Genomic DNA, 18,734 nt, shown 5'->3' with positions numbered 1-18,734 from the left:
TTAATGCACCCAGGGGGACAGCCTCTAGCCTGTTACCTTAGTATTGTGCTTCCCTCCCTGTGGTACAGAAGAACCTAGAATAACAGAGTGGGTTGTCCATGGAGTTTTCAGCATATGCGCTGTAGTTCTCTCTCCATCTCTGTTCTGAGTCCCAGAAACTCTGTTCGCTAGACATCGAAGAGTGTTTCTGCTCCGTCAGAAAAGGGGGTTTGGGAAAGCAACATAGGACAGAAAAGCCACAGGGACAGTGCAGGCCGATGGCTAGGCAGGATGGAGGTGGTACAGGGCTGGGGGAACCACCGCGTGTGTGTCCTGAATTAGCCAACTCAGTCTTGCTCCTCCGGTGCGACTGCAAGGTGGCACAGCTCCCCTGGTCGGACCCCTACCTGAGCTACAGTCCAGCCAGAACTCAGGCCTCCTCACCGCAGGCCTGGACTCAGTGCCCTTGTAGCTCACAAGCTGTTTAGGGACCCAGGTGTCCGAGGTTCAGTTCCGGCTAGCTCCAGCCTGCCCCCGGGGCCTCTTCAAACAGCTGTCACGGACGAACCTCTCCAGCCAGTCACTCTTGCCAGGCCTCAGGTCTGGCTCCAGGGCTCACCCCACCCTCCCCAGCTCCTTCCCTCCCTCTTCCTTCCTTTCCTTCCCCCTCCCCCCTCCCCAGAGCTTCACCTACTCAGGACAGCCCCACCCAGCTGCGCTGGGCACATCCCATAATAATCCTTCTCCTTGCTAGCCCCCACCCCCCCAAAAAAAGAGAGAGGCGGCCATCCCATAATAGCCACCCACAAGAGACATTCCGCGGTGACCGCCCCCTCCCTGCAGAGCTGCCGGGAGCAGCCATCCCATAATAGCTGGCCGCCTGTTTTACTGGTTACGGCTGTGAAGGGAGCTGGAGAGGAAATGGAGGGGAGGGGGAAGGAGAGGAGGATCAAGGGCCCCCACTTTGTGGAAGGGAGTGCCAAGGGGAAGGAGAGTGACCCAAGGGGATGGGGAGCCAAGGGGACATGGACAGGTGGGAGTTGTGGCCCACTGGCCACCACAACCCTGCTCTGGGACCTTCTCCCCATCCTCAGGGGGTTCCCTTCCCCCTCAGCACCCGGAGGTGGCTGCTAGTTAGGGAAGGTGCCTAGGATGGGTTGAGGTGCTCAAACAGCCAGAGTGGGGGGGGTGGACTTCAGGTGTTCTCCTCAGGCCATGTGCGGAAGAAGGCAGACCTTAGAGAGGATGGCAAGAGAGTAAAATGTGGGGGGGTCGGAGGAGCTCTCCTCAGGCCCTCCCCATTCTGCACCACCATCCCATAATAATCCCCCAGCCCCACTCCCCCTCCCACACGCGACATCCCATAATATCTTCTGGAGAAGCAGTCCCCGCAGTAGGTACAAAGAGCTATCCCATAATATGCTCCCCCAGCCCCCACTCGCCACCCCCCTCAACTTGGCCCCCCCCTCAGTCACATGCAGCCGGTGCCATCCCCCGCTGCTCCCCCCTCTGGCCACCGAAGGCCTTGCCAGCCCATAATACTCTTGCCTCTGGTCGCAGGAGGCCTCCAGCCCATAATATTCCCTTCCACCACCACCCCCCCTTCCCGCCCAGCACCCCTTCCTCCCGCCTCCAGTTGGAGCCGGGCCTCACCAGCCCATAATATTCCCCAGTCTCCTAAGGCTGCTCCAGCCCATAATACTCTCCCTGTCTCCTAAGGCCTCTCCATCCCATAATACTGCCAGACGCCTGACCTGTGGGCCAAACCCCAGCCCGTTCCACACATCGAGGCTGTGTCAGCGCCGCCGGTCTCCCTCCCTGTCCCTCCCTCCTCCCGCCTCGGCGCTCTCCCTCCCAGGCTGTCTCCCTTCCGCCCTCCTGCCCTGGGCCCCTCTCCCGGCCCCACCCGGGCCTGCCCGGGCCCTCACTTCCCCTCCAGCCTCCTCTTTTGCCCTTTCTCCTCTGCTAGGTTCTTCATCCCATGCCCCCTCTCCTCTCCATTCGGGCACTTTCCCACCCACTTCTCTGTCTGTGCAATGGACAAGGGGCCGGTGAGGAGAGAGTGCCCCCAGAGGGCGACAGGCCAGTCACTGCCTGGGCCTCCTCCTGACCAAGCACCGTGAAAGCTGGCCCCGCCTGCCTTTCTCACCCATCCCTGGCCCTGGTTCTGATTGCCGGCAGAGCTCCATCTGGGCGAGGATTCACCTGGAACCCTTGCTGTCTTCCAGAAACTCTCCCCTTGGGCATCACAAGCTGACTTCACCAATGGCCTGTCCTCCCCAGACCCTGGTTGGAAAAGAGAGCTCCCCCTTATGGGATGTCTCTCAGGTGCCTTTCAAAGGTGACCTCATTAACCCTCACCAGAACCCAATAAGTAGATGCTATGATCCCCATTTCATGGGGAAATAGAGGTTCAGAGAGGTCAAACAACTCCCAAGGTCACATTGCCAAGAAGTGACAGAGCCAAAATTAGTACCCAGGTTTGTTTGATGGCAGAGTTCTGAGAGCCTTTGGGGTTCTCCAAGCCCCTGGGAGAAGCTTCACTGCGTGTTATCAGTGCTTCTCTGGAAAAGACAGCATGGTGACAGTTCTCCAGCCTCCCTGATCTCCAGGGTCTCCTGAAAGAAGGGAGAAGAAAGGCTCCCTGTGAGGTTAACCTCCTCCTCCACTTTTCTTCAGGGGACTCCAGGTGGCAACCCCACAGGGATTTCCCTCAAGAGGCTCCAGGACTAACAAGCATCTGTCCTTGTTCTCCTGAATTTATCTCAAGTGATTGTTACTCTTCCCCCAGCTTCTTTCACCACATGGACGGACCATTCTACAGAGGATACAGACCTTGAGGAGAACCAAGGGGTGGTGTCCTCTTTGGTTTAGTTGGTGGACAATCAGGAGTGCTGTCTTGGAGATGTTGGGCACATCCCAGGTGGGGGAGGGGATGCATGAAGGCTAAGGTGTCCAGCTTTGGGTGCTGCCCTTGAGCCACCCCCTTCCGAACCTTCGATGGGGTATGTTTTAGGGCCCAACACCATTGGAACCATGAATGAGCCCTGTTCTCAGCGCTCACTCAGCCACAGTGGGTTCTGCACTGGGGTGGAGGCAGGTGGAGAGGGAAGGGGCTGGTGTGTTGTAGGGTGAGTGAGTTAGGAGCACACGGAGGATAACTCACTCACCCTACACAGTGGACTTAAGGTGAGAGAGTGGTGGCTTACATGAGGAGGGAAGGAGAGGAAAGGACGCCAAGGAGCGGTGAGTGTAAGGGAACCAGGGATGAGACAGTGGGCTGCAAAGGAAGGGGAGATACAGTAGGGTGTTCTGTGAAGAGTAGAGGAGTTTGGGAGTCTCAGAGACACCGTCCCACTTCCTGGTTGTGTGACCTTAGGACCTCAGCTCCTCCAGGATGTTTCATCTCTAAAGTGCGGGTAATCATTATTCCTAACTCAGAGGGTTACTGTAATAATTAAATAAAACAATGCATTTTGAGCACAAAACTAAGGTCTTGGCATGAAGTGAAGTGAATGTCACTCAGGTGTGTCTGACTTTTTGTGACACCATGGACTATACTACAATCCATGGAATTCTCCAGGCAAGAATACTGGAGTGAGTAGCCTTTCCTGTCTCCGGTCCCGACCCAGGGATCAAACCTAGGTCTCCCGCATTGCAGGCAAATTCTTTACCAGCTGAGCCACGGGGAAGCCCAATTGCATAGAAAGTATTTTTACAATGTGTTCGTGCACTTCTCCCTGTGTCTGAGATTTTTCTCATTTTCCTCCTTTAGGTTTTCCTAATCCCCCAAAAGGTAAACTTCTGGACACAGGGTGGTCTCTGGATTTCCCACATGTAGCTGCCATTACATTGGCCACCCAGCCATGGGGGGATCCTGTGAAAATAGCAGTGGCTGCAGGCGTCCTTAAATTTCCTGTTCGTATCAGCTTCTGCTCATTCCTCCTCTGCCTGCAACATCTCCAGAATCTAATCTCTGCACTGTGCAGCATGTGGGATCTTAGTTCCCCAACTCGAGATCAAACCAGAGCCCCCTGCATTGGAAGCACGGAGTCTTAACCACTGGACCGCCAGGTAAGTCCTCCTGAATCTGTTCTTGCCTCTCTGTTCTCATGGAAACCCTGTGGATACATTGAGTGTGGGGAAACAGTCCACTGGAGCTTAAACGATGGAGGGTCCACACTGGAGAAAATTCATTTCCATCTTCCTCTGCATGCACACCTCCTGGATCAACCCCCTCACCTGTCTTTCTTTCCCCTTAGACTCCTCCCCACCTCATTTCCCTGTAGTGTATCCCACAGAGTGTGTCAGGGTGGGCTGAACTTCCCTCAAGAACCTCCAGGGACTGTCTAGTGCCCAATAAATTAATGGCCGGTGCCTTCCGCTGTATTCTTCCATCTTGAATAATAACTATCGCTGACTTGTTCTTTGGTCCACGCTTGATAGTAAACTACTTCACAGCAAGGTTCTACTGTTCATTTTGTTGTTGGGTCGCTAAGTCACGTCCAAATCTTTGTGACCCATGGACTATAGCCTGCCAGGCTCTTCTGTTCATGGGATTCTCCAGGCAAGAATATTGCAGTGTGGAGAAGGAAATGGCAACCCACTCCAGCATTCTCACCTGGAGAATCCCATGGACAGAGGAGCCTGGCAGGTTACAGTTCATGGGGTCGAATTAAAAAAAAAGAATACTGGAGTGGGTTGCCATTTCCTCCTCCAAAGGATCTTCCCGACCCAGAGATCAAACTTATATCTTCTGTATTGGTCAGGGGGATTCTTTACCACTGAGCCACGGGGAAGCCCAATTGTTCATTACAGCAGTAATTAACACAACATTGTAATTCAACTGTACTTCAATAAAAAATAAATTAAAAAAAGCAAAATGATTCAACTGTTCATCATTTCAACAAATATTTATTAGGAACTTCTTTGGCGCCAGACACTGTTCTGTATGCTGGGGATACATCAGAGAACCAAAGATCCCTGCCCCCAGGGAACTTACATTCTACTTGGGGGGGGGGGCGGTGAAGAGGAGACAGACAATAAACTGTAAAAGTTATAATTAATAAATAAATAAGTAAATTATATAGTAAGTTAGAAGATATTTGTTGTGTGAGCTTTAATTGCTTTGGAATTCATCCACTTATCTGCATAATAAAAATGCTCAAATAGAGAACTCCCTGGCAGTGCGGTGGTTAAGACTCCATGCTTTTGCTACCAAGGACATGGGTTCGATCCCTGTTTGGGGAACTAAGATCCTGTAAGCCATGCAATGTGGCCAAAGCAAACAAACTCAAGTAATTTTTAAAAACTGTTGGGTTCAGTTTGGATAGGGCAAAATGCTGAGACTTTGGATGATGATGACATTTGGTGCCCCCAAGGCTGGAAGGGCTGAACCCTAAGGATGGAGCAATGGATGGAGCAGGTGCTAACCTGCTAACCACCAGGCCTCTTCTGGAGCAGCAGAAGGCTGCTAACCTCAGACCAGAGGGAGGAAAGCTGCGCTTCACGGCTCTCGGGGAGGATGCTGGGTCAGTTCTCCGGTTTGGCCACCAGGGGTCATTTTACTCTTGTAAATCACTATCTGGAGGACTCAGGTAAAGACACAAAAGGCTTAGTCCGAACTAAAACACACAGTGGCACAGCCTGGGAAACTCTGACAGTCACGCACAGACACACACACACGCACACACACAGAAACATACAGCATTGAGAGACACAGAAATGCATGCAGGACATGAGCATGTCACCAACTCCCTTGCTAATCTCACTAATAATGTCAGGGTCTTAGGCTGACATAGGGCTTCCCTGATGGCTCAGAGATTAAAGCATCTGCCTGCAATGCGGGAGACCTGGGTTTGATCCCTGGGTCGGGAAGATCCCCTGGAGAAGGAAATGGCAACCCACTCCAGTATTCTTCCCTGGAGAGTCCCATGGATGGAGGAGCCTGGGGGCCCCAGTCCACGGGGTTGCAAAGAGTCAGACAGGACTGAGCGACTTCACTTAGGATGACATAGTGCCAGCCCAGACTCCATTCAAGAAGGAAGGAAACAGTAGGTGGCCGGTAAATCAGACTTCCATTTCCTTACTTCCAGCTTGCTAAGAGCAGTCACCCTGTTCCTGCCCTCCTGTCCATCATTCATCGGATTTACTTCCGTTTAAACTTCTTGCTTGGCTCTTGTTCTGTTCCCTTTTCCCTGCCCAGAGAAACCCCCACCCCACCTCCTCCTCCTGAGTATTTGTGTAGCTAGTTCCACCCCCACCTCCTGCTGCAGTTCCAGGATCCCCAGATAGTGCTCCACTGGGGTAGAGCACCTACTTGCTTTGCCCCATCCCCACCCCCAGAAGCTGCAAGCCTTACAGACTACAGCTGACAATTGACTTGAGCACTGCTCTTTCCCTGGCATTAATAAAAACAATGTATATAATAGCCTGGGAAGAAGTTACACAAACTCTAATACTTCAGTACAGGTATGGTTCTAAAGCATGATCTCGGGATGGACTCTTTGAGAAAGTCTAAACTATTTTCATAATACTACTACTAATCTGTCACTTGTCCTTTTCACTCATTCTCTCACAAGGAGATGATGGAATTTCCCAGAGGCTTCGTAACACTGTTGCTGTCACAGCTATTGGAATGCCTGCTTGTGTATTTCTGTTTTTAAAGTTATTCTTTTTGATTTCTAGTATGGTTAAGTATCAAAAGAACAAAGTATAAGCAAAAGTTCTTTGGAATGTTCCATGTTTAAGAGTGTAAAAGGGTCTGAGACGAACAAGTCTGAGAATTGTTACTTTAGTACAAGAATGTTCTCCTTATTGTATTATAGGTGAAGCAGCAGATGGGGCGCCAGGTGGAGGGGGAAGAACTGAGGACCTAGAATGGAGGAGATCTTGCAGGGGGAAGAAGGCAGGACCTAGAAAGGGGAATAGGGACCAAGAACTTGGAGGGGAAACTCCTCTAACTCAATTTTTCCCTGCCCCCAACTATCCATGCTGGACGTCAGGTTTAAATTGTTTCAAATCACTAGACAAGAAGGAAACCAATTCAGTGAGCATCCAATACGCTTTCGTATTATTAATATTATGCCTCAGTGCTGGGCAGGCGGAGCCTCCTAAGACTTCCTAGGTCTGCTGTGGTCGGTCTAAAGGCAGGACACCCATCTTCTGCTCCATCTACCAGCTGTCGGCCGCGTTTCCTGCCCGCCAATGGCATTTCATCCAGCCTCCTGCCTCTGCATGGGCAGGTTCATAGCAACACTTTCTAGGGGCTGGGGAAGGGGTCCTCCGCGGCTCACCATCACCCCTAGTTAAAGACATTTCCAGCGACGCTCTTCCTTCCGCGCGCCCCTGGGCCCCACACTTCGTTCTCTTCTGCATCCGGGAGTGGGAGCTGCCACTCCTAAGTCCCAGCGCCCACCCTACCGCCCCCCGGTGCACACCCCGGGGTGTCTGAGAGTGCCAGAGGCGCGGAAGCGGGGGCGAGGGGACCGCGCTCTGGTACGAACGACTGTGCGTTCTGAAGGACGAATCCTCGTGGGACGGGGTGAAGGATGACCGGGGGTCGGAGGGCCGGAGCTTCCCCTGACTGGCGGCGGTCAGAGTAGAGGCTTGGGCCGTCTCGGTGAGCGGTTCGGCGAGCGCCTCCTGAGCCCCGTTGGCGGCCAAGGTCCTGCCCCGGAGCGGGGCGCTCAGGCCGCGCAGGGTGTTGCGGAAGCCCTCGGCGCTGAAGTAGTAGACGAGCGGGTCGAGCACGCAGTTGGCGCCGGCCAGCAGCACCGTGACCATCAGCACCCCGCGCACCTTCTTGCGCGCCTCGGAGCTGGCGGACACCACCTCGCCGCGTAGCAGCCCGTACACGGCCAGCGTGACGTTATAGGGCACGAAGCACAGCAGGAAGATGACCAGGCTCGCCAGCAGGAGGCGCACCGTCTTCCGCCGCCGCTGGCTCCGCGTGGCGTCGGGCCGCGCCAAGGTCCAGAAGACGCGGCCCGACGAGTAGACCACGGCCGCCAGGGGCAGCAGGAAGCCCAGCGCCTCGGCCAGCAGCAAGAGCGGCAGGAGGCTGCCCTTCCACAGCTTGTCGCTGAAGCTCTCGAAGCACAGGAACACGTCGCGGCCGTCTCTGGCGCAGGACGAGGGCTGGTGCGCCAGGATGATGGGCACGGCGAAGACCAGGATGAGCGCCCACACGCCCAGGCAGAGCAGCCGCGCCACGCGGGGCCGCCGCAGGTGGCGCAGCCGCAGCGGGTGCACAATGGCGGCGTAGCGGTCCACGTTGATGAGCGTCAGGAAGATGCAGCTGCCGTACATGTTCATCTGGAAGACGGCGCCCGCCAGCTGGCACAGAAAGTCCGGGAAGGGCCAGTAGTGCCGCGCATAGTAGGACAGGCGCAAGGGCAGCGAGAGGGTGAAGAGCAGGTCGCTGGCCGCCAGGTTGCACATGTACACGCACACCACCGAGTGCACGCGCAGCGCGCGCAGGAAGACCCAGAGGGCCAGGGCGTTGAGGGGGAGCCCGGCCGCCAGCACCACGCTGTAGACCACCAGATGCAAATGATGGATGGGCTGGTAGTCCGGGCACTCGGCCTGAAGAGACTTGTTGGCCGAAGAGTTGGCTTGCATCGTGCCACTGTGCGCCGAGGAGCTAGGCCGGGGGCATCAGGGGGCGCTCCCGCATCCTAGCATCGGGTGCATCTCCAGTCTCCGGGGCCGGGGCCTGGGGGCTGCACAGAGAGCCCCAGAGCAAGCGGGGGTTCAGCATGGGCGTGTGGGTTGTGGTTGCAAGGCAGTCGGCTTGGGGGAAGGTGGGGAGCAGTGGGTTGCCTTTGGTCACAGCCTCATCGGCAGTGGAGACCTGGAGCAGGAGGGAAGCCAGAAGTCAAGACAGCACAAGAAAGGGCTGAAGACACAAATGTTATGGATCTGAACTCCCTGGCTTCTTGAGACCTTTTTTAGCCTCAGATCTCTCCCCTACCTTCCTTCTGTGCCCAGAACAGCTTTCTGCAGCTGACTCTATGGCACAGTGTTAAATGCACAGGCTCTGGAGTCAGACTTGCCTAGGTATAAATCTGTGCCTTTGTCCTCCTGTGCCTTAGCCACTTCCCTGGTGGTCCAGTGACTAAGACTCAGAGCTCCCAACTCAGGGTTCAATCCCTGGTGAGGGAACTAGAGCCTACAGGCTGCAACCAAAAGTTTGCATGCCGCAACTAAGACCCTGCACAGCCAAATAAATATTTTTTTTAAAGGAAAGAAAACTGACTTAATATCTCTACCCCTCATTTTCCTTACCTGGAAAAAAAAAGAAAGAAAGGAGAGGGGTTCCTACTTCACAAGGTCATTAGACCCAAGGAGTCGATATATATGAAATGCTTTGGTTACTGTTATTATCTGCTAATATCTCTCCCTTTCTTCCTTTCTTCTGCGAATGCTTCCTGGGACTTTAGAAGGTTTCAGGCATGTTCACAGTGGTGAACAAAGCAAAGGCCTTGCCCCCACCTATTTTCCATTCCACTGAAAGGAGACAGATGATAAAGAACTGGTAAATAGGTATTGGCTTCCTTGGGTGGATGGCTCATGGGTAAAGAATCTACCTGCAGTGCAGGAGCCATAGCAGATGTGGTTCATTCGCTGGGTCCAGAAGATCCCCTGGAGAAAGTAATGGCAACCCACTCCAGTATTCTTGCCTGGGAAATCCCATGGACAGCGGAGCCTGGCAGGCTACAGTCCAGAGCATCACAAAGAGTTGGACATGACTGAATAACTTAGCGCACACACACACAAAAATAGCTGTTATGTCAGGTGGTGAGAAGAACTGTGGAGCCCCTCCCCTGGCACCAGCCTGTTCTGCTTGTTCCCCATTATCTAAAGAATAAAGTTCAAACTCCCAAGTACAGGACGAAGTCCCAGCCTCATCTCTGCTGTTGCTCCTGTGTGGGCTGGCTGTGTGGTCAGAGTGACCCGGTCCAGCTGGATGGTTCGACCTTGTTCACTCTCAGTTTCTTCCTTTGTAAAATGGGGACAGTAATAGAATGGGGGTCCCTCCCAAAAAAAAGAATGGGTGTCCCATATGCTGATGGCACACCTCAGCACAGTCCTGCCAGATGGGGGAAGGCCCTATGGGTTGAACTTCTCTGGGTGCTTCCCTGCAAAGTCTGACTCGGTTGTTTCCTAGTGAGGATTCTATGATGGGGGGAGACAGTAGTTTGGTCCTAAGGGCTAGAAGGGGGCGCTTAGCCCATAGAGGGTGGCGATGAGGCCAGAAAATACTGTGGGCTCTGATAAGACTGCCAGAAAGGACAGACCACTGCCATCCTCAGGCAAAAGCTGGCAGACGAAGAGTGTGGCCAGAGGTAGCGGAGTCAGAAGACAGGACCTGGTCTCAAGTCCTTCCTTAATGCCAGGCCACAGAAGTGACCCCTCCATTGTGATCCCCACATGCTGTCTATTTTGTGTGTGTTGCAAAATATACAGAACTTTAAAAAATTACCATTGTAACCATCTTTAAGAGTACAATTCAGTGACATTAAGTACAATCGCAGCATTGTGTAACCATTGCCACTATTTCTGGAACTTTTTCATCATCCCAAACAACTTTATACCCATTAAGCAATAACTGCTCATCCCTGCTCCCTTCCTCTCCTGGAAACCTCTGTTCTACTTTCTGTCTGTGTAAATTTGCCTGTTCTAGACCCCTCCTCTGAGTGGAAGCGTAGAATTTCCATCCTTTTGTGTCTGGGTTATTTCACTTAGCCTAAAGTTTTCAAGGTCTCTCCATGTTATAGACTGTATCAGAGTTACAGTCTTTTATGGCTGAATAATATTTTCCTGAGCTTCCCAGGTGGGTCAGTAGTAAAGAACCTGCCTGCCAATGCAGGAGATGCAGGTTCGATTCTTGAGTAGGGAAGATCCCCTCCCTGGATGAGGAAATGGCAACCCACTGCAGTATTCTTGCCTGGAAAATCCCATGGACGGGGAGCCTGGTGGGCTATAGTCATGGGGTCTCAAAGAGCTGGACACGATTAAATAGCTAAACAACAACAACAAATATATTCCCATATAAACACCACATTTTGTTCACCCGTTCATTTGTTGATGGTTACTTGGGCTTTTCCATCTTTTGGATATTATGGGTAATGATAATGAACATGGGTGGCCACATGCCGATCTAGGGATCTTAAGGAAAGAAGTTATCTGAAGACCCTGAGCCGTTATCCCAAAATACTGAACCTACACCTTTCAGTAGGAACCACTTAAATCCTTACATGGAACAAAGTTGTAAACCTAATTGTCATACATTTTCTAGTGTGTTTTTCATTTGTTTGTTTGTTCTCCTTCCAACAAGCAGTTGTAGACTCCAGCAGTTTAAGACTTGTAAGAAGCACAGCACAAGAATAAAGAAACATTTCCCCTATGAAATATCGATTTCATCAACAAAAATAATGCTGGATAGGTCTTAAACGTGCGGAAAAGCAAGTAACACCAGGTTCTCTTCCTAAAATGTGCCCACCTCCCGTGATCCTTTGCTCTAGTCATGCCAAACTAGTGATAATTCTGCAAATACTTGACGTCTTCAGGGCTCTGCCTCTCGCGTGCTGTCTCTTCAATCTGGAATGCCCTTTCTCCCCTTCCCTGACTGGTAAACTCAGCCACTTCTCAGGGCCCCATGATGCCTTTCCTGACTCTTGCCCTCCCACCAGGCAGGCATAGTCCCCTCTCTGGTGTCTCCCCAGCACTTTGGACGCGGGTCAACCCTTCCTACTCAGGTTGTCATGAGCTGTTCTTGGTCTGCTCCTCCCACTCACCCGTGAACTCCTTGAGAGAGGGCCTGTGGACTGTGACTTACTCATCTTTGTAGCCCCGGCCCCTCCCTCCATAAATTTTGAGTCAAAAATAATAGCTGCCTTACTGATCACTCACCATCTCCCTGGGTGCCTTCTAAATGCAAGCTCTAATCCTCCCAGCAGCCCTTGGTGGTCAGTGTTTCTCCTGATTTTTACTCAAAAGTGGTCAGTGAGCAGTGAAATCAGGACTCAAACCCAGGACATCCCATCTCCAAAGTCCAAGATGCCTCCAATAAGAACACGTGGGTGGGTGTGAACTGGATGCTGCACCTAACTTTTATTGCTGCCTAGATGAAATCTGTGCCCATAGGTGAACGCTTTTATTTCCTCCTTTGTCCAATTGAAATATGTGCTGTTTAATAACCCACTTCCTTCTTTCTCCCACTTCAAACATTGGTACCACGAACTCATCTCTCACACACACAAATATGCCCTCCTGACAATTTCCCCTTACCTACTGAAACAGTTTTCTGCTTTCAGCTCCTCAGGTCATGTCCTGTGTATTTGTCCTATTTCCCCAACCAGATGATGAGGTCCTAGGGGGTGGGGATTAAACCTTTCACAGCTTTCTTCCCAAGCTCACTCACACTTCAGTCTTTCCGCTTAGCAGGCCCTTGAGATATTCACTGGCTGCCTGGCAGGAAATCTTCCCTCTGCCCTGCCATGTCCATTCAGCCTGTAATCCTGTTATAATATTTCATGTATCATTCCAACCTCTTCTTATCACATTCCTGACTATCTTTCCCACATGTGCAACTCAGTGAAAGGCATGTCCCTTTGGAGAGCCTTGTTTGGAAACTGCTTGTGATAAAACTTCTGTAACAGTTTACGACTGCAATTTTTATTGCTGTTTAGTCCCTAAGTCATGTCTGACTCTTTGCGACCCCATGGACGGTAGCCCGCCAGGCTCCTCTGTCCATGGGATTTCCTAGGCAAGAATATTGGAGTGGGTTGCCATTTCCTCATCCAGGGAGGGGAATCTTCCTGACACAGGGATCAAACTCAGAGCTCCAGTATCGCCTGTATTGCTCGCAGATTCTTTACCACTGAGTCACCTGGGAAGCCCACAGCTACAATTACAGTAACACTTTATCATTCTTAACCATTCTTTGGAGAATCAATAGCTCCTTACAACTAGGATGAGTGAATGAGTGAATGGATAATTCTTTTCTAAGAATCCCAAATCTCTCAGCACTTCCCTCGTGGCTCAGTGGTAAAGAGTCAGCCTGCAATGCAGGAGACACTGGAGACCTGGGTTCGATCCCTAGGTCAGGAAGATCCCCTGAAGGAGCAAATAGCAATGCACTCCAGTATTCTTGCCTGGAGAATCCCATGGACAGAGGAGCCTGGTGGGCTATAGTCCACCAGAGAGCTGAACAGGACTGGTGACTAAGCACACAGCACGCAAGTCTCTCATCAACAACACTGCCATGTTAATGAGACCAGAATGTATTAGGTGACCTGCTACTAAAAGGTGGAGTTAGGAATTCTTCAGAGATCTCTCTCCTTCCTCCATTCCAAAGCCGAGAAGCCTTTGGGTTGATGTCTCAAAAAGCTACCCCTCTCCGCCAGACTCACACAGAGCGGTCTAAGCTGAGCGTAGAGACCTGCCAGGCCCCTGCCCTAGTCCCCCACCCCATTCGCTTGCTTCCCTGGGGCTCCCTGTCAGAGGAACTGAATGGGCACGGTGCCAGGCCAGATGGCAGAGATGGGAAAAACTGCCAAAAAGGAGGCAAACAGGAAATGGAAGGAGGGCTCTGGATGTGGGGGAGGGGCAGCAAGGCCCTCTCCTCTGTCCTGCTGTCAGCAAGAGGTCAGACTGGGGGTTGGGGGCGTTAAAGCAAAGAAAGAGCAGCAGCTCCGAAGAACAGAGACACTGCGACTTCATTTCACCGGGGAGAAGGGGAATCTGGAGGCCCACATGGGCTCAGCAACCTCAGCATGCCCAGAGGTCACGTGTGCACACAGCTGCACTCACATGCAAGGCCACAGGCAGGTAAGGGTGCACCAAGGGATGGGCACACAAGATCGCTAGTAACATACAGATCCGTGTGTAACACATGTGTGTGTGCACGGAGCCTCAGACAGCCAAGCCAGGGGAGCAGGGCAGACCCAGCCCCTGTCTTCGGGACAACATCCTTAGATGGACAGACAGACGGGCAGCTTCAGGGGCACACACACAGGCGTGCAGATGGTCACAAGCAGATCCCTACCCCAGGACACTGAGAGGCAAAGAGAGGCCTGGAGACTGCCCCTCCGGCATCCTGGCTCCACCCCCCACACACATACACCATGCACAGACCAGAGTATGCGTGGTCACTCTCCTCCTCGCCTTCTCCGTCTTTCAGCTTGCCACAAGTACACCTGGGGCCCAGATGCCTTGTGTCCCTGGGGCCTCTGGGACCGGCCCCACTGCCCTCTGAGCTGGGCTGGGCACCACACTTTGCTGAGATAAGTCAGTGGGGCAGGGCTATTTTCTGCCCTGGCAGGAAGTGAGAATGGAGGATAAAAGTGGACAGGAGGCTAGATCATGATCTTTCCCTTCCTCTCCTCCACACAACTGGCCCGTGGCGTCCACCCTTCTGGCGCCTGACCAGGGATGCCGAGGGGAGCTGAACAGAAGAGTGGTGGGTGATTTGGGACACTGATGGGGGCAGGGAGGGAAGACAGACACCACCAGCTTCCTCCTGTCTGCTACCCTCCCCATGGGCTTCCTGCCCCCCTCCCCCCCCCCCCCCATCTCCCTGCCTCTCTGAACATCCACCAAAGGCCTTGCTCTCGTCACCTCTTCTCCTTTGGAATCTACACCCTTCGGAAATTTGGAAAGTGGGAATCTTCAGTCTCTTCATCCTTCTTGCCCCAGAAGACCAGCTCTGAATAGCTCTGGCCTACTTTTAGATTTGGGCAGTCAAAAGCCCATCAGCGTGTCTCCCCACCCCCACCCTCACCACACACAGTGCGCCGGCAACCAGACCCGCGTAGCTAACTGAACCCACTTCCTCTCCTGCCGCACCCTGGCAGCCACGAGAAGATTCAACCTCTACCCACAGACACGTGTGATTATGAAGACTCTTAAGGCCTGCATGTTCAGATTCCCCAAACGGATGCAAACTGTACTGAGCTTCCAGAGGAAGCATGACGAAGTCTAAAGGCTTTATGAAAATCTCTGTCCCAGGGTTGCTCTGGAACACAGATGAATCCTGCCCATCAGCTTGTCCTGGGTCTGGGGAGTCTGTGAAAGTGACTGATAGTCGCTCAATCTTGTCTGACTCTTTGCGATCCCAGGGACTGTAGCCTGCCAGGCTTCTCAGTCCATGGAAGTCTGCAGGCAAGAATACTGGAGTGGGTAGCTGTTCCCTTCTCCAGGGGATCTTTCTGATTCAGGGATTGAACCTGGGTCTCCTGCATTGCAGGCTGATTGGGGCAGTCTGTAAGGTGGAGATAGTACCAGATCACCAGGTTGAGTGGATGGCCTCCTCCTGACCCAGGGGTCATGGTCTTCCCCTCCATGTGTCCTGTCTAACCTCCATCTTCCTTCCTCTCTGGTCCAGGCCTGCTCTGCTTTCTGCAGCCCAGATCCTGCTCCAGCCTCTCCCCACCCTTCCCCTCTTGGCCTCTCTTCCAGTTCTTCCAACATCATCCTCAGCTGCATCTTTTCCCTCTCTCTATTCTCACCCCATCTCTCCTTTCTAGGAAAAGGCCAAAAGTTCAATGATTAGTCGCCAGGTGAATGGCTGTCACCTCCCCACCTGCATACATTTCTCCACCCTGCTGTCAAGAGCTGGAAAAACAGGAAACAAAGTCCCAATCGCTCAGGACTCAGATGGGATCAACTCTCGGCAGCCCTGTGCTCTGGGTGATCCTTGCTTTGGGACTTGGCTGGGTCCCACAGACTCACAGAAACCTCGGGAAGCCTTTGGATGCATGGAGCTGGCCCTGCCCTTGGGCAGCACTGAGTGTGTGTGGTGTGGAGCCCTGAAGCCTCTGCAGTCCCTCCCCGGGGGCCTGGGCTTGGGAGGCTTCTGAGCTGCTGGGGTGCATGCTGAGGGACATGCGCACGCACACAGACAGGGACACAGCTGGGCTCTGCGGTCTCTGGGTGGCCAGGAGGTGAAGCTCAAGGGTTGAAAGTTTCTGCTTCTGTCTCAACCCAACCCTTGCCTCCAGGTCCCCTTCGGCGACAATCTCAGCTCACCCTGAAGGGACCAGAGATGCGACCTGATGGGAGGTCCCCTTCCCATCAGGGAGGCCCCCACAAACAGGAAACAGCCGCCCTCAGTGGTGTGACACACGGGTGTCAGGAGGCCCTGCTCTCAGACTTCCCTGGTGGTCCAGTGGTTAAGCATCCACCTTGCAATGCAAAGGACACTGCTTTGATCCCTGATCTGGAAAGATCCCCCGTGGTGCCTCGTGGCAACTAAGCCCCTGAGCCGCAACTACTGAAGCTCCACGCACCTAGAGCCCATGCTCTGAAACAAGAGAAGCCACCACAATGAGAAGCCCGTGCGCCACAACTCAAAAGTAGCCCCCACTCTCTGGAACTGGAGAAAAGCCCATGTGTAGCAAAGAAAACTCAGCACAACCAAAAATATATAATCAAATAAATATTAAAACAAAAATAAAAGAAGGCCCTGCACACCCTCAAACATGACCCCCACCCCGACCCTGTGCCTAGCATCTGAAATTTTGTCCACTGCGTGACACTCCGGGACCACATTCTACCAGACCTGGCAGGACACTGGAGACGTCTGACCTAAACATCTTATAAAGAAAATGCCCTGGGTGAAGGCCGTGTCTCTCAGGTGCCTCTAAGACACTGCAGTTGGCTGGGAAGCTCCCTATGAGAGCAGGTCTGTGCCTTGAACCCGCTAGGGAGTTTAATCAGGTCAGGTCACTGTCACCAGCCTGGCCCTGGATGAGTGGGTGTTGGACATTGTCTTATCTGAGAATGGGAGTGGGTTGGAAACCATCCCCAGAGGGCCCTCCATTCCTCTGGGGCCCTGGGACCCAAAGTTCAGCGTGAGAGTAGATGAAGGGGAAGACCCAGCCCCCAGGACAGACAGGCCCAGGGGCTGGCTTCATGCTCCAGGGCACGTCCTCTGTCTGCGGTCTGCCTGCCTGAGGTCGCCCCTTTGAGCTCTATATTCAAAAAGACTTCCCCAGGCCCAGGGCCCCCTCTCACCTCCACTCCCACCCATGTCCCCCAATTCTAAAGGAGGGGTGCTGTCCTTGTGCCCCTCTGAGGTTCAATCCCACCTGTGACGCCCGCTTACCTGTGCTTGTCAGTGTGGCTCGCCGCTCTCCTGAGCTGGCTCTTGCCTGCTCTGGGCCGGGCTGGGCTGGTAGGACCTGCTCCTGGCGGTGGGACACACCCACCTCAGCAGATCTCAGCAGATCCCAGCACCCTGCACGCACCCGCACCCAACCCCGAGACAGCGGGCAGGGAGAGAGACAGAGGAGGAAGCGGTGACCTCAATGCCTTCACAGTTCAGCCAGAGAAAAAACCCCAGCAGATAATGGCACTTAATGCAGCCCCAACCCTCACCCACTAATGCCCCCCCACCACCACCCATCCCTCTCACACCCCTTGAAGTTTCCGGGAAGCCTAGCTGTCACACCCAGTACCACAGATTTCTAATGACTAACCCCAGCCTCTTGCTCTCCTGCCGGTTCCCCATAGCTGTCTCGTCTCTTCTGGGTTCCAGCAGATGGTTTTGCTCTTGTCACAGGTGGCTTATACCTCCCTCTGTGTGTTTGTGGGGGTGGGGGAGCAGGACTCAGAAGACAACCCCTAGTCTCCGTAGCCTGGGCTGAGCACCCTGTCTTCCAGATAAAATAGGGCCAGGCATGTTGTCTGTGCTCAGTGCAAAAAAACAAAACAAACAAACAAAAAAAAAAACATGCTTTCAGCCCTAAGTGAAAAAGGACATTGTGGTTGAATGTATATAGGAAACACTAAGTCGAACAGGTTTCTCTATTACAGGGTTTCTCAGGGTCTTAAAAGGTTGACCACATGTTGATAATAAAAGCTGGGTAATGAGGGCATGATGGTACATTGTGATTCTGTTAGTTGCTCAGTCGTGTCTGACTCTGCGACCCCATGGACTGTAGCCCACCAGATTCCTCCTTCCATGGGACTCTCCAGGCAAGAATACTGGAGTGGGTAACCATTCCCTTCTCCAGAGGGTCTTCCCAACCCAAGGATCGAAACTGGGTGTCCTGCGTCGCAGGCAGATTCTTCACCGTCTGAGCCACCAGGGTTGCATTACTCTATATTTGTGCACACTTGAACTTTTCCCTAACATTTTCTGTTAAATGCTATATAGTTACCCACACGTGTGTGTCTCCAGAATATGTTTTGGGAGATCCGTTATTTTTTTTGTTTTTGAAAGATTTTGGTTTTTTAACTTAGATCATTTTTATAAAGTTTTATTGAATTTGTTACAATATTGTTTCTGTTTTTTATGTTTTTGGTTTTTCTGGCATGTGAGATCTTAGCTCCCCGAACAGGGCTCGAATCCACACCCCCTACCACTGGAAGGCAAAGTCTAAACAGCGAGGGAAGTCCCTCAGGTTATTTTTTTAAACTTTTAAAAAAAGTTGATATGTTGTATTTTCATTTTTATTCAGTTCAAGAATTTTTTTTTCCTCTTTTTTTTTTTTTGGCCACGTGGCATGTGGGATCTCGTTTCCCCGACCAGGGATCAAACCTGTGCCCCCTGCATTGGAAACATGGAGTTTTAACCACTCGACCACCCGTGAAGTCCTGATCCCAGGTTATTAGAGGCCGATGCTGGAGTCACATCTCCATGCACACTGTCATGACGCGGCTCCCCCACATTTGGACCATTGGGCCCATGACTGGATGTCAGAGCAAGGGCTTCCGGCCCAGTTGCTTCCTCCTTCCTATAAATG

At 52.6% G+C, this 18,734-nt stretch overlaps 1 protein-coding gene across 2 annotated transcripts; it reads right to left on the bottom strand.

Moving 5' to 3' along the window:
- Positions 1-4,939: 4,939 nt before the first annotated feature.
- On the bottom strand, positions 4,940-17,128 carry LPAR5 (lysophosphatidic acid receptor 5). 2 transcript variants are annotated; one of them, XM_065923350.1, is made up of 2 exons: positions 17,093-17,128; positions 4,940-8,833 (listed from the first exon to the last, which is right to left on the bottom strand). In XM_065923350.1, exon 2 carries the CDS (start codon positions 8,599-8,601, stop codon positions 7,153-7,155), a length of 1,449 nt encoding a protein of 482 aa, XP_065779422.1. In that variant the 5' UTR covers positions 8,602-8,833; positions 17,093-17,128; the 3' UTR covers positions 4,940-7,152. The 2 variants fall into 2 exon arrangements, with proteins under 2 accessions (XP_065779422.1, XP_065779411.1); XM_065923339.1 differs by lacking the exon at positions 17,093-17,128 and adding an exon at positions 14,122-14,254.
- Positions 17,129-18,734: the final 1,606 nt, after the last annotated feature.

This window comes from Muntiacus reevesi, chromosome 1 (genome assembly GCF_963930625.1).
Source record: "Muntiacus reevesi chromosome 1, mMunRee1.1, whole genome shotgun sequence".
NCBI classification, from domain to species: domain Eukaryota; kingdom Metazoa; phylum Chordata; class Mammalia; order Artiodactyla; family Cervidae; genus Muntiacus; species Muntiacus reevesi.
The sequence above is the reverse complement of the archived record's forward strand: the minus strand, read 5'-3'. Positions and strand labels throughout refer to the sequence as shown.